A 23786-nucleotide genomic window follows, 5' to 3' on the forward strand; every position below is an offset into this window, starting at 1 on the left:
CAACATATTTGGTATTTACTATCCTGGCAATCAGTTTTCTCCTTCATACATTTTATAGAATACATCATATTCCATCTCCCCTGGTTTTGTTTAATGGATTTTCTGTTCCTGACTTCACTCCACCCATTCTTTCTTCTTTATCCTTTTCTTATGAGACACCTTGGTGTCTTTTTCCTCCATTCATCTTTAGTGTCTGTTGATCTCACTTTCCTCCTTTCTCTCTCTATCCCTCTCATTTCCCTTCTGCTTTCTTTAACTGTTTTGAGAGAAAAAGCAAGAAATTTCAGCTTAGTGCTGGATGGCCAAAATGTAGCCTTCAGAGTTTTATTATGTAGCCTCTTGGGTACCCATATAAAGTACTTGACTTGGTGCTGCATGTCCTAGTCCCACTGCATGCTGGATTCTTAGTCCAGATGCAATAAATTCCAGATGGGCATCAGAATCATGGCAGTTGCCACAGTGAACCTCAGTGGTTTAGTCATTATTCTTATATAAATCCCTTGTTGGAATTGTGGTGTCTGTCATCGCCTCTGGCTGTCCTGAGGTGAAACCCACTGAAAAAATGGGATGAGCAGAAAGAAAAGAAAGGTTGCAAAAAATTCAGTAGGACAGTGTTATTGTCCCTCTATTCTGCCTGCTCTGTCTCCAATTCATATTGGATTCTGTAGGAAACCACCAATAGGACAGACATATGAGAGCTACTGGACCCTTCATTCATGCTGTATCACTTTCCCACATTTATATTTGATCAACAGTGGCATCTCTTTGCTGTGGTTTGCAGGACAGTCTCTGCTATTCACCTAGAGGTAAGAGGCCAATTGGGCACTAAGGCTTGACAAGGTACAATCCCAGCTAAGCGCCGCAGAATACAAGACATATTATATAACCTAGTAGTCCCAAATAAAGCCACAGAGAAAGTGAGGGGGAAGTTATCATCAATTCTTAACATTTTATTTCTTTACTGGGTTAAACAAGGAGCAGAGAAAACCTCTGCCCCAAAATACAACAGAACTGAAAGCATTACAGGTACAGAGACTATTGAACACAGAGAGTAGTAGGATAATATTTTTAATACAACTGAATTATAGCATGGTTTTGTTTTTTATTTTTTTTTGTTTGTTTTTTGTCAAACCATCTTGGAAAATAAATGTAATAGGAACTAGTGCAAAAAAGTTCTAAACATGAAGCACAGTGTATAAAATGGCATAAGAAAACTGTCCCCTCAAAGGGCACAGTCACTTTCTTATGACAGATGGGAGAAGAGAGAGAAATAGAGAAAGGGGAAAACAGGGTATAGAGAAAGCAAGGGGAAGGAGAAGGCAGAGAGAAAAGAAAGCTGGAAAGAAAGAGAAACTGGGCAGAGGGGAGTAGAAAGAATATTTTTACTTCAGCAGTATGTTTTTTTTTTTTCACCTCGCCACCATGTACTGTAAAAGGACCTATTGCAGGTCTGCGCTCAGTAACCACCAATATTTCACAAGCACTTGAGAAGGGTTTGGTCACAACCAACCTTTTTCACATACACACAAGTTCATCCCACTGGGGCTTACTCGATTCCCACTGACATTCTCTTGCCCCACTCCATGTGATTCTCCCAGAGCTATGCTCTCCAGTGCTTGGCCCCAGTTGTCAGCAAAGGGTTGGAGAGGACATGTGTGGTGCATGAGCTGTAGCTGCAGAAACAGCATCTCCTGTGCTTGAGATGGAAGAGTCAGGATGATTGTATAAGAAATGTCTTCCTCAGGATCCATATTAGATTTTCACCATCCCACCCCTTAAAAAATTTATTGAAAAACATGATGCCTGCTCTTCCCTCTTCCAAGACACCAGCTTTGTAGTTTATCCACTGGAACAGTGTGTTTAGTTTCTCTCCCTTTTTAAACTCCTCTGAGTGTGTGAGGGAATCTCTGGTTTTTAAAAGGCTGCCCCTCTCTGTGGTATGTGAGTGGATGGGGTTAGAAGGTGTTGGATTGATTTTAATTTGGAAAACGAAATCAGAGATTGTTTAGTAGAGTGGTTGGGGGCAGTCAGCATGATGTCAGGTTTTGGGAGCGTAAGTGATGCCTCCTTGAAGGTGAAAGCATCACAGTTACACACTTCTCAGTCAAGAACGCACAGAAGCAATTCCCCAAGTAGGTTATCTTGGATTAAATGAACATAATCACTGTAAAACAGAAAACTCAGACTCAGTTTTGCTGCTGACCTGCTGTACTTGGAACTTCAAAGAATTGGGATAGATGATGTTTTAATTAAATATTTAATAACTCAGACATACAGAACATGTACTCTAGCAGGAGAAAATCTTATTCAGTCATCCAGTCTGTCTCTAGCCAATGGACTAGGAGCCCAGTGAGTAGTGCCACCATTGCCCTGCATTGAGATTTGGTTGAAGGTCACGAGAACTGATGGCTGCATATTGAATGAAACTCAGAAGTTCTTTACAGGTTGGGTTCCATCAGGTGCTTGAAAAAGATACCTGGTTAGGTGTTTGTGCCCTATGGGAGGGATTTGGAGTCTAGATATTTGGTTCCTTAGGATGGGTTGTGCTACATCAGATTAGCCGATAAGTCTAGCACAAAAAGCAGCAACACCTAAAAGTCACAGAATAGGAGGGAAATGTATCTACAAAGTTCTGGAAAACACCATCGTGTGACAGGTTTCAGAATTTGCCCATAAGCAGTTGCTGCTGCCTTGTTCACTGAGAGATGAGGAGAGTTTCACTTATGCTTGCTGGGAATCAGACCATTAGGTACCCATTGGGTTCCTCTCTGGGAAGCATATGGAATACTTTCTTTATTTTATATGAGGAGAACTTTAAAACATACCAAAGAAATGTATACCAAAATGTGTCAACTTTCTTCTGAGGGAGACTACTGTGGGTGTCCTTGGTCAGTGAGTTCTGCATGTGGCTTATAAATCATGTCCATGTGCTCGGGGCATGTCTGCTGGAGATAGGTTAGAAATCTAAAACTGAAGAAATTAAAATTCCAGCAACATTTAAAAGGAATCAAAGATATTTTAAAACGTCCCTATTTGAAAATGATTTATACATTGTACATGACCCCAATGTTTACCTCCCTTCATCACAGAAGGGAGACCTGAAAGGCTGGAGGAAGTGCTGTCTCCTTAAGAATTACACCAGGGATAGCTTGACAGTCTAGGGGCAGCACAAGGATCTGAGTTCAGGTTCCACACTAACCAGGCCAATGGGTTATTATGAGACCCCTCATTCACTTTTGTCCAGCCTTCCCCAGCTAGAAGGATGGTGTATGGCTGTGATGTGAGACCTACCTAAGGGGGAAAATGGCTGGAGAGCCTGGAGGACTGCTCCCCAAAAGAGGTCCAAGCAGGTGCTGGTAAATACAGTTGAGACTCATCTAATTGCAAGTCCTCAGAGTGCAAAGTAAGTCCAGTTTTTATAATGCTTCTCCAGTCAGTCCTGGGAAAGAAGGGTCAGTGGTGGGCTTCCTCAGCTTTACACTGCTACTTCTTGGCTAGGGATGGCAGAACTCTTGGGTTGGAGCTATAAGAATGGTGAAAATATTCAAGGATTTCAGTGTTCTTGTAAGAACTCTGGAGACAAACTATATAGCCCATGGACCTTATTCTCTACCTGCTCACACCAGTGTAAATCAGGGGTAGCTCCAGTACAGTCCATGCAGATACACCAGGGTAAAAGCGGTATGAGTGAATGGAGAGTCAGGCCCCAAGTGTACCACAGCATTATAGCTCCTGTCTGACAGCCACACAATTTGTATCAGGTTCTTCCAATGAAAGATTAAATAAAATCAGAAGGATGGTGTTTACAATTATCCATACAACTGAGGAGATACCATTTATCCCACTTCTCATGTGTCAACTGACTTCTGTCTTTCTGCTCCAATCCCTCCTTAAAATATACTTTCCACAAAACCTTTCAATTTTAATCCACCAAAATAAAAACTCTTAAATGAACAAACAATTTACATTTTTGAGATGGGCCCTGCTCATACAGAGTTGTGTATCTGAGCTCTACTGTCTTTTTAATTGAGCCAGTATACAAGGCTTGTACTGTCCTCTACATTCCCCTACCATACTGTAAGTAAATGGCAATAGTCACCAAACCAAAGCAGTATCTAAGGAGTAACACAGGTCTGAGAAAAACCTTAATGAGCTGCCAATAAGCTACTGCACCTCTAAAATGTAGAGCAAAGCAACACTGACATGGAAAGAAAGGATCTGCACAATCCTTACACACATATGCCAATATCTGAAGGCTGTAAATAGGGACCATTTGAAAGGAAAAATAGAGATCCTTACCTTCCCATTGCTAGACAACTCTAACGTCCCACTGAATTAGAATTCATTTTTTGGAAAGATCAGCACGAAAAGATTATAACATTTTGGCTAAATATTGGAGACTGTCCTTCCTAACCCAACTGGAAAATAATTTAATAGAGAATTCTGTCCCTGTTATTAGAATTCTTTAGGATGGTTCCAACAGTCTATAGAAAGGATTCGATCTTCTATTAAATTATATCGGTTTTTACAGTGAGTTCCATAAAATCCTACTAAATTTCTGTAGAACTCTACTGCTATCACCCATAATTAAATTTCTTTACGGTAAATATACCGATGTGGTGGCTAGGCATAATATTTTCCTTTGTTACAAGCCACTGTAAGGTGTTCTGGGCAGAGACTATTCTAAAAAGCATAGCAATAAAGTCTGAACACAAACTAGCAACCCTCCCTAACAGAAGTCATCATGGAATGTTCCACAATCATCACCCTTAATTTCAAGTGCCGCACAAGAAAACCATGATGGGGAGAAAAAGTGAGGGAGTGTTTAGAAATGGAAGGTGCCACTGTACTGTTAATCAGGTGCCATGTTTGTAAACTAGCAGTAACCGAAGTGGTAGCTACCGTGAGTGAAGTTTTGTTTAAGATGGGGCAAAGGGAACTGCCTCCTTCCAAATATTATCTGGGGTGCTGCTGGGCAGTGACTGAGCTGCCCTAACATCTTCCACTAAAGCAGAGCAAAAATATGTTCAATAAAACCACTTCAAGGTGTTTTCTGAGTGTTACCAAGTTACTTGATGTGTTCTGCTTTAGTTATCAGACTCTTTCAAAAAGAAAAGGAGTACTTGTGGCACCTTAGAGACTAACCAATTTATTTGAGCATAAGCTTTCGTGAGCTACAGCTCACTTCATAGCTCACGAAAGGTTATGCTCAAATAAATTGGTTAGTCTCTAAGGTGCCACAAGTACTCCTTTTCTTTTTGCGAATACAGACTAACACGGCTGTTACTCTGAACTCTTTCAAAATATTTTCTCTAATCCAGTGCCTGGATGAAGAAGAGACTGCCTGGGAATCCTTCATGTGGGGCTGCAGGGTATCCATAATTTCACAGGAAAGAGGTTCAGCTAATGAGTCATATCTGTCAGAGGAAACAAAGCCTTTTTTCAGATTTTTCTTTGATTATTTTTAGATAATTTTATAGAATTTGCACTTTATTTTAAGTGCAAAGCCCAAAACAAATACCCCAGCTAGATCCAGATAGAAAATGGGCAGCTGTTTCACTAGCTTTCCTTTCACAACTTTACCAGTGCACCTGAGTCCTGATCTGCTGCTCTCCCTAATTCAGGCCGTGGGCTTCTTCTGAGTAGAACTTGCCAATAATGTCAAATGATATGGTGGCAAAGTATGTGAATAAATATTCACGAGGTCTATGTGTCCTGTGGGAAAGTAAGAGAATCCTGGCTAACTCTGCCCCATCAGATCCACACATTGACTCAGACAGACAGACCCTGTAGGGGAAGGGTAGCACTTTGCATGCATCACAACGTCTATAAGGAGCTACTGCTGTGAGAACAGGTTCTTTCTCTCAGTGGAGCAGAGCTCAGTTTGCATTGTGGGGAACATTTGATTTTACATGTCCACACCAATGCCTGAAGTCTCTCTCAGGAACAGTATCCCCGATAATGTCACAGCAAACCTGGTGGCTGAACTTTGTGACTTTGTCCTCACCCATAACTATTTCACATTTGGGGACAATGTATACCTTCAAATCAGCGGCACTGCTGTGGGTACCCGCATGGCCGCACAGTATGCCAACATTTTTATGGCTGACTTAGAACAACGCTTCCTCAGCTCTCGTCCCCTAATGCCCCTACTCTACTTGCGCTACACTGATGACATCTTCATCATCTGGACCCATGGAAAAGAAGCCCTTGAGGAATTCCACCATGATTTCAACAATTTCCATCCCACCATCAACCTCAGCCTGGACCAGTGCACACAAGAGAGCCACTTCCTTGACACTACAGTGCTAATAAGCAATGGTCACATAAACACCACCCAAAACCAGAAACCTACTGACTGCTATACTTACCTGCATGCCTCCAGCTTTCATCCAGACCACACCACACGATCCATTGTCTACAGCCAAGCTCTACGATACAACCGCATTTGCTCCAACCCCTCAGACAGAGACAAACACCTACAAGATCTCTATCAAGCGTTCTTACAACTACAATACCCACCTGCTGAAGTAAAGAAACAGATTGACAGAGCCAGAAGAGTACCCAGAAGTTACCTACTACAGGACAGGCCCAACAAAGAAAAAAAAAGAACGCCACTAGCCATCACCTTCAGCCCCCAACTAAAATCTCTCCAGTGCATCATCAAGGATCTACAACTTATCCTGAAGGACGACCCATCACTCTCACAGATCTTGGGAGACAGGCCAGTCCTTGCCTACAGACAGCCCCCCAACCTGAAGCAAATACTCACCAGCAACCACACACCACACAACAAAAACACTAACCCAGGAACCTATCCTTGCAACAAAGCCCGTTGCCAACCATGTCCACATATCTATTCAGGGGACAGCATTATAGGGCCTAATCACATCAGCCACACTATCAGAGGCTCGTTCACCTGCACATCTACCAATGTGATATATGCCATCATGTGCCAGCAATGCCCCTCTGCCATGTACATTGGACAAACTGGACAGTCTCTATGTAAAAGAATAAATGGACACAAATCAGACGTCAAGAACTATAACATTCAAAAACCAGTCGGAGAACACTTCAATCTCTCTGGTCGCTCAATTACAGACCTAAAAGTAGCAATTCTTCAACAAAAAAAACTTCAGAAACAGACTCCAATGAGAGACTTTTGAATTGGAATTAATTTGCAAACTGGACACCATTAACTTCGGCTTGACTAAAGACTGGGAGTGGATGGGTCATTACACAAAGTAAAACTATTTCCCCAAGTTTATTTCCCACCCCCCCTGCCCCCTCCACCGTTCCTCACACATTCTTGTCAACTGCTGGAAATGGCCCATCTTGATTATCACTACAAAAGGTTTTTTTTTTTCCTCTCTCCTGCTGGTAATAGCTCACCTTACCTAATCACTCTCTTTACAGTGTGTATGGTAACGCCCATTGTTTCATGTTTTCTGTGTATATAAAATCTCCCCACTGTATTTTCCACTGCATGAATCCGATGAAGTGAGCTGTAGCTCACGAAAGCTTATGCTCAAATAAATTTGTTAGTCTCTAAGGTGCCACAAGTACTCCTTTTCTCTCCAGAGAGGAGAATCCAAGTCACTGAACTGGAAGGGAAAGTAAGTAGCACCTTGAATTCATAGTAAGATAAGTTCATTTGGGATCAGTGTTTTCTAAACACACATCTGGCTGTGCTGAAATCTGCTCCAGAGAGGTATCTCAGCCTTGGAGCCCCTGTTCAGTTGTGTGTGGCATATATGTTTGTGCATGCATTCTGCAGAGAGGCTCATACTCTCTCCTCTTTCCTTATCTCACATGCTAAATAGTACCAGGACTAGTGAGAAACACTGTTATAATGTAAGCAATGTAAATAGGCTTTATTTAGGCAGGGTTACAGTCTAAGTAAAGGGGAGCATCCCACTGTATATCAGAGAGAGGGCTAGCATAGACAGAGGTTTTGTTATGAGTATAATGTCACAGTCAGACCAGAAAGAGGATTTTATCAGACACCCTTATAATGATGAAGCGTAATAAACATGGCTTCCAGCTGCTCAGTCCTGTTCTGAGAACAGCACAGCCTGGATTCATTTCACTAGACTGGCAAAGTGTTGAATACAGCATATGGTGCACTAAAACCACAGAACTTACTGACAACAGCCTGGACTTGTTAGAGAAAATAACTCTTTTCAAAAGCTTGTTTCTGTGAAGATACAGCTCTTTCCCTCCAATCACCCTTGATACCAAGCATGTTCAGGGGCAGAGAGAAAGCACTAGCACAAAACAGCATAATCAGGGGACAGTCCTGAACCTGCCAGGCCAATGGAAACCCAGCACCAGGCTTCCCTGAATTTCCCTCATGCTGGGCAGATGGGATGGCCTTACTGTTGGTGCAACAGCAGACTTTTATTTGTGAATCTTATGGGAGACTGTAACCTGAAACATCATTTGGATCTCATTTTAATTCCATGGCATAACTATGCTGCGAGGCCTCTTTAATTACTGTGTAACTGCCTAGCATTCACTTGATTGAAATAGTGCAATTACATGGTAGTTACATGCTCCTGTAGGTTTCTTACTAATTACACTTATGGCGAGGTTTGTTGAAAGCCTCAACACCTACAATTGGACCTAGATTTTGAAAATGGCCTAGCACCCTTCCGTTCCCACTGTTCTTAAATCACTTGCTGGGATGTAGTAAGTGACCTGCCCAATCCAAGCAAGCAAACCATCAGCACTTACCAAGTAAATAAGGAGCATTTGGAGCATATTTTGTGTACTAAAGGTGAAAGAATGAGAGGGTTGAACTCTATTTGCTCACATTGCTATGTGGTCACCCCAGTCTCCTTAAGAAGGGGGTATTTTTGCCGAACTCTGCTCTGATTTAGCATTGGTCATCAAGGACCAAACAGGAATGCATCTGCATTCTATGCCAACAAGATGTTATTACAATCAAGGGGTGCAGCGGCATTTCTCACAGTAACTATGTTATCTGGAAACTAGAAAGTGGTCTCAGGCCAATTACAGTGGATGGTGGATAGAAGGAATAAAGCAAATGGAGACAGGACAGTGGCTTGATCTAGGTCACAAACCATGACAATCCTGAAACAGGTGCCAAGGTACTTTGTAAAAGAGGTGCAGCTCATCAATTCATATTGTATTGATTAAGGTCAGAAAATGTCTTGAGGCACATAGTATATTCCAACAAAACCCTACTCAACCTCCTCTAGCCCCATTCCATGTCCACAAAACCCTATCTATTCTATTTTAGTTCAGTCAGACAGCATTTCTACATTTGGCCCTGAGCGGTGAACTGGTGGATAAAGGCCTGTCCTGAAAATGTAGGCAGCTTCTGTGGCAGATTCTCTCTTTTCTTCAGATTCAGGCTCTGACAGGTTGTGTACCCCCAGATTTGGGGGATTGTAAACAAGTCACATAATACAGACCTACACAAAATGTCCTTATATCAGTATGTGGCTTCCTGTTATCATATGGCACATGTAGGGCCTGATTCTCATTTACCGTAAGCACTCTTTACACTGTCCTGGCAGTATAAAAGTCTCTGGCAAAGTAAAGGGGCCTTAAAGTAGGCATAATTACACTTACACCCATTTTATGGTCCCTTTAGATTGCCTTAGTGTAAATGAGATTCAGGCCCACAGTCTTTATGGGATTACCTAGCATTCACAGAAAGCAGAAATGACATGAAAAAAAAAATTAGAAACAGGCCACTATGCCCACCTCTGGCTCAGCAGTACTTGGAGTTTTCCGCTTGGTGTCTGACCTGAACAGAATCAGACCAGACATTGAACAAGTCTGGTGACACAGGATCATGTGCTGATGTGCAAACTGGTCTGCTTTTCTCCATCCTATTGTATTGTTTAAAGCAGGGGTAAGCAAACTACAGCCCACAGGCTGCATCCAGCCCACCAGCCGTTTTATTCCGGCCCTCGAGCTCCCACTGGGGAGTGGGGTCTGGGGCTTGTCCTGCTCTGGTACTCTAGCCAGGGAGCAGGGTTGGGGACCGCTCCACACGGCTCCCAGAAGCAGTGGCATGGCTCTCCTCCGGCTCCTAAGCATAGGGGCAGCCAGGGGGCTCTGCTCTGCATGCTGCCCCCACCCCAAGCACCACCCCCACAGCTCCCATTGTCTGGGAACCACAGCCAATGGGAGCTGCAGGGGCGGTGCCTGCGGACGGGGCAGCATGCAGAGCCGCCTGGCTGTGCCTCCACATAGGAGCCAGAGAAGGGACATGCCGCTGCTTCCGGGAGCCGCTTGAGGTAAGCGTCACCTGGAGCCTGCACCCTTGAGCCTCTCCTTGTGCCCCAACCCTCTGCCCCAGCCTTGATCCACCTCCCGCCCTCCAAACCCCTTGGTCCCCGTCCAGAGCACCCTCCTGCACCCCAAACCCCTCATCCCCAGCCTCACCTCAGAGCCCGCACCCCTAACCAGAGCCCTCACCGCCTCCCAATTATGTGAGCTTTCATGGCCTACCATACAATTTCTATTCCCAGATATGGCTCGCGGGCCAATAAGTTTGCACACCCCTGGTTTAAAGACTGTACTCATCCTATCTCTGAAGTAGACACTTCGAATTAGGTGACCACTCAAACCTTAACAATACTAGTGAAGTTTAGTTTCCTTAAAAAATGAGTCAGAGTCTGTTGTCTTGATACAGGAACATGCTTGTGCATGTTCCTTTGGCCTAGTCATCTGGTCAAGTCATCATAGCTATCACAAAGGCTGGTTTTAAAGGCTGGTTTCAAGGCAAAAAACTCCCAAGATCAAAAAAGTCTGATTCATGTTTGCTAAACTGTTGCACATACCTGTTCTTAGATCAGAGTGAACCAAACTGCAAATACATGGTAGCTGTTGTGAATGTTCACACAAGGTCTGTCCTAGCCACAGTGGGTGCAAACAGCAACAGGATCTGTCTTAAGAAGTGTCCCCAGGATCTGCCCTGGAAACTAGTTGTATTAGCATTATTACACAGTGTTAGCCTGATAGCCAATGGGTCGGTTTGGCACTATGAGAATGGTGTTCACAGGCTTTATGCGTTCGTGACTTTGGTAGTGCATGGGAAATAACAACATGTAAACATCATCCAAAAATTCTGAGGTTCAAGTCAAATAAGAATCCAAACATTCAGCTGCTTTTCCGATCCTCTTTGGTCTGGAAATGGGCTGGAAATGTCAGAAAATCCAGCTTTCCCATGAGATTTCTGGTACTTCCTTCTTCCAGCCAGGCAGGAAGTAGCTTTTCTCATGGTGTTTTGGTTATTTCTGCTTCAATTCAACAGAAGCCAGGAAATACAAAAGTATTATAAATCCTGAACTTAAAGAAATTTCTTTGCCCTTCAGACAGGTCTGGGTTTGGTTTGAGATTTGACAGAAGAACCAGTCTAATTCTGATTTCAGTTGGTTTGCCTGACCCCTAGTTACAACCACTCGGCCACTGAACATGCTGTCTCAGGTGGTGGGATCTAAATCTTAATTTTTCCCTAAATGAGCCATGCAAGATGAATAATAAATGTTCCCGGTCACTGTGACCTGGAGAGAGGGAGAGCATCTAACTGTACACAACATGCTTTTCTGTCTCCTTGTGCTTCACTTCATACTGATGTTGGGCAACAAGTTCATCTTGCCTTACCCCTCCAAAGTGAGATTTGTCCTCACTAAATATTTGATCCTCAACTCTTCTCTCATTCCTGATTCTTTTGTCTTTGGTTCCAGCCAGGCCCCCAAGCATTCCTTCCTAAAATGTCATTTGCTCCTCCTAGTGATATCATCAGCCCAGTACAGTAACATCACTGCGAGTATGAGAGAAATCACCCTGAATGTGGGCTCTGCAGGAGGAAATATCAGCTATAAAGGGACATGGGGGGGGGGGGGGGGGGAAGAGAAGAGAGTGCTACATACCTCAAATTGCAACATTGCCTACGAGTATAAATCTCAGTCCTTGGGATGGAGAATTTGAAAGGTCAGAGTTAGAGGTGGGATCCTATGTCTGGATGGGGCTGAATTCCAGTGTATGACTGTGTTTGGACAATCTAAGCGTTGCCAATCAACATCTTGCCAGGCTAAGTGTGGCTGTTTCAGCAGGACTTCCAGGAGCTGTATGGTCAGTAATGGACATAGTGCACATGAAACCTCTCTTCCATACCTGTGCTTTGTTAGCTGGTGGCATTTTATTTGGGAAACTATTTCCCTATGGGCTGGATTTCTCTTCCCACATGCTGTAAGAGTTTGTAACGTGGCAACTTTAGAGGGTGCAATTTGGGGCTTTTTATCCATTTGTTACCATCCCTGGCCCCACGGCAAACTACTGCAGTCAGCTCTGCCCCTCCAGATTCTTGTTGCCCTAAGTGCTGCCCTCTCCAAACTCAAACATGCTGTTGGAGAAAACAAAGTACAGGAGTTTAAGGAAATTCTGAGGACACACTGAAGAGTGAAGTGTTAAGAACTCTGGGAACATAATTTCCTGTTCCATCCTGTACTACAGCCATCTCTCTACTCACTGCCAACACCCACAGGGGATGTTCTTTATGTTCAGTGTATCAAAGGACAAGAGTGGCACAGACAAGGAAGGGCTGACTGAGGTAAGAAACACAACCCCACATGGCACACACAATGCCAGGTAATACATCTTCCACCCCAACAACATAGCCTTAGCAATGGATCTTGTCTGTTGGCAAGAGAGTGAGCCTAACATCAGGGCTACCCAGACTGAGGCGTCACCAGGTCATACTAAGGACCCAAGACTGTCCCTCAGCAGGGAGAGGTTTGCTGAGAAGTTAGCTGGGGTTTGTTTTGAGGTGTTTGAGTTGCTGTATATACCACCTAGCAGCTTTGGCGATATACAATGGTGAAGTTTAAAGACTGAGGGGAAAAAAGGAATAATGGATAAACCAATTTCTTGAACCCATTGCACTGAATTATCCGGTTGGTAGAAAAAATAGGGGCACCACATGAGATACCTCATAGGTGGCAGGGAGAGCAGTAGCATTTCCATGGGGAGAACTCTTTCAAAGGGACCCTCTCCCATCCTAGCCCCCCTCCCTTTTTCTATACCTCTTTGCGCTAGCTCCCAGAGCCTCTACCAGGCAGGATGCACACAGCTGAAAGGCTGTTGATAACTGAACCCTTCTCAAAGCTGAGTCCTGCAGCCCTGTGCGCATTAAAGACTCTTCATCACGGGGATGCCCCGTGGCGAGCAGCTCTTGGGGGTGTAGGTAGGGGGTGTGTGTGCGCATCACCCCCAATCCCGTGCCTCCCATTGGAGGAATAGCGTGTGCCCCCCTTGGCAGGAAAAGAGCCGGCACTCTGCTTGGACGTTTCCTTCCCCCTCTGGGTCACTCATCTCTTGTTATGCTCTCATCCATAGCAGGTAGGGCCTCCAAGCTCAGGCCCCTGCTGGCAGTCCCCTCACTGCTGTGCACGCTTGAGAAGGACACCATGGTGTGGAGAAGCATAAGGACCAGGACGCACAGTCTGATTTTGCTGTTGCTGAGGCGAGACCCTGCGGAGACAGGCAGCAAAGATGGTGGGTGGGGTTGGTGGTACTGGTGGTGGTGGTAGAGGTGATAGTGATGCTGCTGGTGGTGATGAAGGTGGGGGTCATGACGGTGGTAATGGAATGACTCCGACTCTGTGGATTTGGGGGACGCATTGTAGTTGCTGTCTGGTGGTTGGTCACAAGAGTCCCATTGCACATCGCAGCACTTTGCTTCCTCATTGGATAATTGGTTCTCTAGCAACCCTGGCAAAACATAACAACAGATGGTGAGAATCAGTGAACGTGCAGGGGAAGTGCAATAGAGAGTAAAGCCATAGGGCCTGCCAGAAAATCCACCTGCAGTAGGAAAAAAGGGTTTCCATTCTGGTTGGCTGCCTGCTCCTGGACAACTTTCAACCTAAGGACTGAGACCCTGAGCACCTTCATCTGGCAGATTTTCTCTGGGACTAAGATCCTAGGCCACATTCCCCCAGAGAAAAAGCAACCATGATCCAGGTCCACTTTATTCCAAGATCCAAGGACCAAGTGTAATGATAATTTGGGACAAAGCTGTGAACATCTCAGGCTGTGTATTTATCAGATCTTACAAACTATAGGATCAGGCCAGGTTCAGTCATGGATGGGAGAACTGCCAGGAAAACCTAGTGCTATGGTAGGTGGCAGGATGGAAAGTTTGTACCGCCCATACCTATGCTGTACCTTTTGTATGTATGGATAAATAGAGGACTTCAGTCTCTGAGCACCTGCCATGAATACTAAACACACTTTAAAAAAGGAAATCCTCTGACATCTTTTGTATCAGTTAGCGTCAATGAGCTGGTCAAACTTTAACGCAGTCACATATTGCCTCACCAAATAGAAGTTTCAGTTAGCGGTGGGACTGTTTTTCATGTCCTGCCCTAAATTGTCAGGTAGTGTTGCTGTGAGGCTGCTAAACAGCTATATTCCATCTCAGAGATGGAAATATTTCAATAATTGATAATGTACTTCCTATATATATTTTTTTTATATATATGACCAAATCCTGAAGTCCTTACACACGTGCAAAAAGACTTCAAGATTTGGCCCATGATTTGTACAGTGCTATAGGAGTCTTCAGGGTGAAAGGCTCTAGAAAAATGGAACTTATTACTTGAACATGAGTTGAAAATCCTCCTCATCCACCCCACACATTTGTCTGCCTGTCTTTTTGTATTTCCTCCGTTTCCTGAAATGTACAATGGGCAGGAGATAAGAAGTCATTACAGGGACACCTGTCCTACTTCCATGACCTTCTTACCCGTACAGATGAAACCAGGTAACCCTCCATAGATCAGCTCGTCATTGTCAGGTAACACAAAGGGGCACCTGGTCTGCACCTCCAGACAGTATTGCTTGCATGGAATCCGGTGTCGGCACTGTTGTTGTGTCACATTGAAATACTCAGAGCACAGCCAGGCCTTGTAGACAGCCTAAGGGAGAAAACAAGACACCAGAAGACACAACGTCACATCAGCAAAAATATGTATATTAAAACCATTTAATAATCTTGTGGCTTAGTGCAAGTTAAAGGCAGATGAATGGTGAGCTTTTACCCCACTGTTTAATCTCAATAAATATTTGTTAATACATCAGGGTTACTTATTGAATTAACTGTTTCCTTTTAAGCAAACTGAAAGATGTGAGACAGTGTGAAATTCAATTCACAACCTAAAATATCTACAAGAGTAAAGCAAATGAACATATAGGCTACTGTCCTCTACTTGTAGGTCCTTAGACATCGTTCATTAGAGGCTTTAGTGACACTGTCAAGGTTGGTAGGCTCAAAATTTCACCTGTTTGCAAAATTTGTGAAATTATTTATTTCCTCTTTAAAAATAAGTATGGAAATGCTTTTTCCTCTTATGACCATGAGTCATAAGCAACCCTACAAATAACAAAATAACACTGGTAGCTTGGTTCCTGGTAAGTAGTCCTACAATATAACAAACTATATTGTGCAGCCCAACACTAATGAGAAACTCTGCAACAGCAAACCAGCATCGGCAGCAAGTATAACAAACCAGGATATGAAATCTCGCCCTTATGAGCAGCCCCACAACAAGTAACAGTTAACAGAAGCATTAAAGATACATGTACACTTATATGAAACAGAATAGCATCTGCAGTGACACTAGGTAAGATAAAATTACCCAGGCTCTTGATCCTTACACTTCAGGATGTAAACTGCTTACCAGCTGGAGTCCGGAAGGAATTTACCTCAGGGACACTACTGCACAATAATAATCATTATAGGGATTTTACACCTTCCTGTGAAGTGTCCAGCATTGGTCACTGCTGGAGACTGGAAACTTGGCTTGATGGACCTTTGGAGTGGTCCAGTCTGAAAATACCTATATGCATATGACTGCTGGAAAATCTACACTAGCTCCAGCCACTGGGGAGATTCCTGGATATTACCAATCCTGCCTCACACTTTATTCTGAATGATGTTAATAAGAGGTAGCTCATTGTTAGTTAGAATTGCCTCTTCCTCTTCTGCTTCGCCGTTAAATCTATTTAATCTTCTACATCTATTTACCTGTTGCTTAGGTGGAATCTTTTATTCATGGAAAACATGCCATTACTCTTGGTTAAGATGGGCATATCTCATGGGCAACATTGCATTTTATAGATGTGTTTTAATTGCCAGTATGTACCAAACAATGCTTAACCGCGCTAGAAATGTTCCTGTATGCCCCTAAACAAGGATTTTATGTTCATCTTTTAGCTGGTTAGAACTGAACTTTTCAAAACTCTCAGAATCAAAGGCTAGCTTGTATGTAGCTTGTAACTTAGGCTCTGCTTGTGCCTGCCTCAAAATTCATACTCCACATGTGCCATAAACTCTGGCTTTGAAGTCTATCAGGCTTATCAACAGCAGCAACTCCTCTAGTGCAAACAGCATAGGCAAGGCCTGCCCGCCCCAAAGGAGACAAAACCACGCAGTAGTGGGGGAGAGCAAATACCCCTCAAGAACTGGCTAGTGGAGAGGCCCCTCCCCGCCAGAAACCAAATCATGCAAACCAAAGTAATACTGAGTTAGTGATACATGCACTGTCTGGAATTACCTAGTCCCGGAAGTATCCCACTTACAAGAGCCCATTCCCAAGCTCTTCACTACTCCTTTCCTCTCTTCTAAGTGTCCCAATACCCAGCCAGAGTCTTAAGGAAACAGCTAATGTATTCCAGTACAAAACAGAATAGGTGCCTGCAGATAGCTCCACTGGTAACCCAGCATGGGTGTATCAGGGTGAAACACCCTGTCTTGCCCTGCAGCATCGGGGGCATCTTCCTTTTCATTGCTCAGCTGCTGTCAGAGCCCAGGAAAGTGAGGCTTTGCAGAATGGAGCGGAGCAGTTAACATCAGGTGGGCATGGTTAGACCTGGCTGGGACCCATAGTGAGAAATCATGGCCCTAACAAGCTAGCTCAGATGGACATTTCCTGCCTTTGCTAGTATGAAGTATTTTAGGGACTGGCTGTTGTGAGCCCCTAGGGTCAGGTTTTGGAGGGTCAGGTTTTGGGGAAAGACTGAGAATAAGCTCCTACCAGCCTTCCGAATTAGCACAGACTCCCATAGCACTGAGAGCTCCTACTGTGTGATCCAATGGCACAGAAACTCTATTAGCTTGGAGCCCTGTGCTGTGCTGTAGGCTGTATCATCACTTTTGCTGTGAATGACCAAGATGCAGCAAGAGAATATATGACACAGAATTGCACAAAACTCCCATGTATCCCAGGGCGAGGTGAAGACATGGCAGCATTCCCACCTCCTTGGGGCTGCAGAACTTTGCAGCTGAAGTGATTAATTGTGGCCCAAATGCTTCACTTCAGTAGGACATACCTAATTCACCAGGAAAAACACAATCTGTAGTGTTACTTAAAGCAGCACCCAACAGATGTTGGACCCCGGTCTTCAACCCTGTGCTATCAGGTGCAACCTGTAGGTCCACTAGCTGCACATTGCTGGTTCTCTCTCTGCTACCAAACACAGGCAGATGTCATTTGGCATTTGTAATTTAATTTTCCTTTGAAAGGGAAAACAGTGCAGGTGAGATTGAGGTGCTGGATTGACAGCTCTAGAGACATGTCTCTGTCTATCCCCACAACAAGCACAACACAGGCTGCAGTAGTGTAAGATTTGACACACACATCTCCCTGACTGTGTCCATTGTTAGGAGGGAACAGGAGGAGGCAGGGCGCTGCGGCTTGAAGCAGGACCATTCAGGGGATGGCTGTGGAGGCAGGCCTGTGACAACGGTAGACTTTAGAAAGGGTGATTAGTTTTCCAAGTTACTCAAAACCCCAGTTAAATAAATGAGGTGTGACAGTGTCACTGCCTACAGGGAGCCCTCCTTGTGGCCTGGGGGTGGGAGGGGCCTGCACAACCCTGCCTTTGTTTTCCGTTCTCACACCTTTGCAATAAACTCCTCACAATCCAAGGTATTCAAAAAAAGTTTCCCCTTATGGCTGGGGTCTAATTTATTTAATCCTACACATGATTTCCAGTGGCCCAAACCCTTTCCTCCTAACTAAGGGAATTCTACAACCCTCCTTCTGATGCTTGTGTTGTGTTTCTACCCGGTCCCGTTGACACCACCATCCAGACTGGTTCCACCCAGGCTGGCGATCAAGTCTTTCCAGAACAGAAATCAATAGTGTTCCCCCCCTAGTGGGCCAAAAGAAAAAGTCTTCACTCCAGTCTCCAGCTGAGCCCAATCCTTTCTCCCTGCGGGTAGAGTGACCAGATAGCAAGTGTGAAAAATCGGGACAGGGAGTGGGGCGTAATAGGTCCCTATATAAGAAAAAGCCCTGAATATCGGGACTGTCCCTATAAAATCGGGACATCTGGTCACCCTACCTGAGGGGTCTCTCTTCCTCTCTATATCCAGCTCCTGCTCCTAGTCCTTCTTGCCAAGTCTGGCCTCCCCCTGGTGCCCCAGTGTCCCCTGCATGAGCTTTCTTGCTCTCTGCAGCCTGCAGGAGCCTTTAACTCCTTCCAGCTCTTCAATAGGCCTCTACTCTTATCTTTTCCCCAGAAGGACTGGTTGGTGATATTATCCACCAATCACAGGACCTTTATTTTCAGGAGGTGAGCTAATTGTATCACAGGTGGGATTGGGCCTATATCCCCTTAAAGGGGCTGGCCATCTGGGAGATGAGGCCTTTATCATTGCTATTAGAAATCACTGGGACCAAGACCTTAACAGGATTCCAGCAAGGTTTCCATGAACAGTGAGAACATAAACCATTATACTAGACAGAATAAAAAAAAAGTGATGAGAGGAAAACCTCATGGTTCAGGGCCATCAACTAAGTAACAAAGGAAATGAAGAAAATTCCTGTAGCAGCAGTTTATCCCATAGTTGTCCACTGTGGAGATATCTGTGTCTATTTCTGAACTATTTGGCACTGGTCACTGCTAGACACAGAATCCCAGATTCGATGCACTGCTGCTCTGGTCCAGTGTGGCAATCTCTATGTGCCTATCAGTGCAATATTATTACTTACACAACACTATAGCTATGCATGGCACTTTAGAGAACAAATGAGTAACAGGTCTCTGCCCCAAGCAGCTTGCTGTTGAAATTACACAGCATGCAATGGTAATAAGTGAAGGAAGGGGGTGTGGGAAGGCAAGGGTTACAGTGGTGGAAGAACAACCATGAGATAAACTGCTAGTGACATGTGCTTGTAGTTAGCTGCTCTCTCTCTCGCTCTCTCTTTAAAATGTAGTGTAATAACATTTGGGAACAGTATCTGGAATGGCTTCAGGGTGAGGCCTAGCATTGGGAAATGATAACCAAATGGGGAATACATTTAAGAAGTGGGCATTTTGGCAGGGAATGGGATAGCAACAAACTCTAGAAATGGGTCAGTTGCAAAGTCATCTGACAACGAAGGGTCCTCCCCAAGGAGCTTACTTGAAATAAAATATCTTGCACTATGAGGAATCCAAAATACAATTTCTCTAATCTGATGCCTAGGAAAGGTTTATTCCCATCTTCTCCATTAGAGGGTGCATTCATCCCATTACATCTTGTGTTAGCAGAAATCTGCAGGGCCTTTTAGTTCTATTATCAAAGCAGTGAGATGAGAAAAGTAACATTCATACAAATGAAAGCAGACAGGGAGGATGAAGGGCACAGTGTGTTACTACTTTAAAATCTGGGTTCAGAGCCTGACTAGGTCACAGGAGAAATAACTTCACTCTCATAGTAAAATCCTATAAAAGTTAATAGGAAATGATAACTTTTCTAGAGAAATTTTCCGCCATTGTATAGGATTTAATATTTAAGACTGCATCTCTTGAAGTCTTTACATCAAGACTGGATGGTTTTCTAAAAATATGCTCTAATTCAATCACACGTTGTTGGGTTAGGTGCAGGAGTCACTAGGTGAAATTCTATGGCCTATGTTATGCCATAGGAAGTGTGATGGGAGTCCCAGGGGAGCCAACTGAGGTCACTTAAATTAGGGTGAACTGCAAAGAATGGGGCAGACAATCCCTAAAGTTGGTGAATATTCCAATACTTAGATTTACCGAACCAGCACAAAACAGCTTCTGTAATACCTCACTGGTTACCCAGAAGCCAACAACACAGTTCCCTTGAAGTAACCCAGCGTTAAGCCTCCACCCAGACACCCAAGTCAATTATGATGAGAATTACTGAAAATCTTATTCATCATATAAAAAAGTTCTACCAATCCCAAAGGATCTGACACATTACCTCCTAGGTTAATGAATATTCCAAATCTTACCCAAATACATGCTTACAGATAATTCTTATTAACTAAACTAAAATTTATTAAAAAAGAAAAGAGAGAGAGTATGGTTAAAAGATCAGTATACATACAGACATGAGTACAATTCTTGAGATTCAGATTCATAGCAGAGATAGTGACCTTTGTAGTTGCAAAGAGTTCTTTCAAAAACAGTTCATAGCTTATAGTCCAATGTTTATATTCAGGGTGGTCCAGTCAGGACTGGGATCTCAGTCCTTATGGCTTAGGCTTCCCCTGCATGAAGCCTCAAGCAGATCTGAGATGACAGGATCTTTTAAACTGGTTTCTAGCAGCCATTTGACCATACAATCCTGGGTGAACAATAGGCTTTTGATGTAACCTTCTGTTTCCTAAACCTCACTGGTAATTAACTACATGGATTAACATAAGATAATTTATCAATCAGGCAGTCTATCACAAACTTTAAAGAGACATATAGGCAATTACATTATTGCATTCAAGATTCATCTAAATGTTAATATTCCCTTTAGATCTCTGAATCAATAGCTATAGTGACAGACAGGAACTGTCTGTTTACATGGCTAATTATTAAACAACATATAAGTAAACACACACAATTAGTATAATTTCTAATTCTCTAACAATACAGGTTTGCACTTCAAAGTTCTAGCCTATCTAGCAGGGAATAGCCCTAATTACCATTCACATACTTTCTAACATGTCTTTAATGGTTGGCTTTGGGTCATTTAGCCTGCAGGATGCTTAACCCTTTCTGGCCATATGTTACACTTTGTATAAGATTCATTGCAATTATATAACAGTGGTAGCAACAATGGTTTGCATGGTTATATTTTAATTAGACAATGTCACAGGAAGTGAGATTAGAAGATCATGATGGTCCCTTCTGGATTTAAAATCTATGAAACAGAATTATCTCCCTGGTATATAGCTCCATAAAATAATTAAAAAATATAAAGAAAGGATTTTATTCTCTGTAGTATTCTTTAAATTTTTACAGTAATTTGTATATGACCTGATTGGCTTTACTCCTATTAAATTCAGTGGGATTTTTTCATAAAGGCAGTGATTTCATTCTATTCTCTGTTGGCTGATATTAGATAACCACTGGGCAGGTTGACATGAATCACTATTAATGTTCTCCCTTCACTAACCCATTCATTGTGATCAGGAGCTTCCCTAAACCTGCAGAGGAGGTGTGGACAATGGAGAGAGTATGGTCAGCTCCAGACTTGATCTCATAGTTGGAACAGATTCAACTTTCTAGCCTTGAATATGTCTTGAAGCAGCAACTGGAAATAACAGACAGTTTTAGACACTGATGAAAGCCCCAACTGAACTAGTATAATAGCAACTTATTGGGAAGCTCCAATGCTTTTCTCATCCTGCACCCGTGTGTGTTCACAGGAATCCATTGTTTCCCTGTGCACAGAGCAGAATATGGTTAAATAAAATAGGAAGTGATTCCTAAATATTTAGGTGACTGAAAGTGTTGAGTTCAGTTTGCTGTTATTGGGGTCATACTATTTGTTGTTTGTGAGGGGTTAAATAGCCACCAAGTATTCATTAAAATGTTCATGGGGTCTCCAAAGTTTGTGAATTTTAGCCTAAATTACTCTTTGTGCTAGGTAGGAATTATTTACTATTCTCTTTATTGGTCATTCATTTTTCTCCTGTTCAAAAGTCATCCAGTTAGGGAGCAGAAGCAATACCATGTGGCTTAGGGGACTCCTCCCAATCGATGGGTAATGAATAGAGAATGGGTGAACAGTTTGCACATAGCTCATAGGATGAAATTTGTTCATAAAAATTTTGGTGTGAATACTAATTAATAGTGTTCACGTTCACAAAAATCAAGATCTGTCCATGAGTGATTCATGAAGAGGAAAAAGGCATCAAATTTCCAGGGAAGATCATTCATTATTTGACCAACTCCAGAACAGGTGTCTCTCATCATGAGCATGAACAGCAGCTGGATGGCTAAATGTGACATGCTGAAGGCAAAGAACTCCTTGATGCAATCCCTCGCAAGAGGATGCAAAGATACCACAAATAGCTGATCTGCAAGTCAAGTCTCCATTGTATTCTGTTTACTTTCTGGGCTGCACTATAGCCTTGTGCCAAAGGGAGACAGAATTGCTGCACATGTATAAAAATGAAACTATATTTGTAAAATAAATATTCTGTGAGGACTGAAGTCACTCAAATGGCACTATCTGCAGCACCAAAGGCAACAGCAAGACCTTCCCTAAGGTCTTTAAGAGGGAGATGGACACAATGGTGGCCAAATGACCCAAAGTGGACATACAGCACTTGAAATCTTGAATGCCTATAGCAGCCATACACAGCCTGTGCAAGGTCTGTTCTTTTCTATCATGCCAAGGGTTTCAGTTAGACAGCAGGGATGGGAAGGGCCATTTAGGATGTAGTCAGTTCATGGCCAGTGCCAGATTGTTTCCCATAGTCTCCTATCCTCCATGACTTTATCTAGCAATGGAACTTCAATACCTACCCTCAGAAGACTATTTCACAGCTGAGAACAGTATATCCTACCTCGGATTTGGTACATCATGCCAGTATATGGATTTGTTAAGAACAAATCACATCAAACGAACTAATATCCTTTTTTTTGAAAGGGTAACAGGACTTGTGTTGGGGGAAAGCAGATGATGTGATATATCTCAACTTTGATAAGGCTTTTGATACTGTCTCACATGACCTTCTCATAAGCAAACCTCAGAAATATAGTCTAGATGAACCTACTCTAAGGTGGGTGCACAACTGGTTGGAAAACCGTACTCAGAGAGTAGTTATCAATGGTCAAGCTGGAAGGGCATATTGAGTGGTCCTGCAGGGATCTATCCTGGGTCTGGTTCTATTCAATATCCTCATAGATGATTTGGATAATGGCATAGACCCAGGGAAAATACACTTATAAAGTTTGCAGATGATATCAATGTGGGAGAGGTTGCAAGTGCTTTGGAGGACAGGATTAGAATTAAAAATGATCTTGACAAACTGGAGAAATGGACTGAAATAAATAGGATGAAATTCAATAAGGACAAATGCAAAGTACTTAGGAAGGAATAATGAATTGCACAAACAGAAAATGGTAAATGACTGCTTAGGAAGGAGTACTGCAGAAAAGGATAAGGGGTTACAGTGGATCACAAATTAAATTTGAGCCAACATTGTAATACCGTTGCAAAAAAGCAAACAACATTCTGGGATGTATTAGCAGGAGTGCTGTGATCAAGACACAAGAAGTCATTTTTTCACTCTACTCAGCGTTGATAAGGGCTCAGCTAGAGTATTGTGTCCAGTTCTGGGCATCACACTTTGGGAAAGACGTGGACAAATAGGAGAAAGTCCAGAGGAGAGCAATAAAAATGATGAAAGGTCTAGAAAACATGACCTACAAGGAAAAACTGAAAAAACTGGATTTGTTTTGCACTGTGCCTTTGTTGCCAAGAAGGCTAACGGCATATTGGG

General features: G+C 43.2%; 1 protein-coding gene across 1 annotated transcript in view; it reads right to left on the reverse strand.

Annotated features, from left to right (window-relative positions):
• Window positions 1-929: 929 nt before the first annotated feature.
• Window positions 930-23786, reverse strand: part of NALF2 (NALCN channel auxiliary factor 2) — an 83931-nt gene continuing 61074 nt past the window's right edge. The window contains exons 2-3 of the mRNA XM_007055284.3: window positions 14789-14960; window positions 930-13752 (exon numbers count right to left, since the gene is read on the reverse strand). Coding sequence (XP_007055346.2) covers window positions 13346-13752; window positions 14789-14960 — 579 coding nt within the window. The 3' untranslated portion in view covers window positions 930-13345. The remainder of the gene's footprint in view (window positions 13753-14788; window positions 14961-23786) is intronic.

This window comes from Chelonia mydas, chromosome 9 (assembly GCF_015237465.2).
Source record: "Chelonia mydas isolate rCheMyd1 chromosome 9, rCheMyd1.pri.v2, whole genome shotgun sequence".
NCBI lineage: Eukaryota > Metazoa > Chordata > Testudines > Cheloniidae > Chelonia > Chelonia mydas.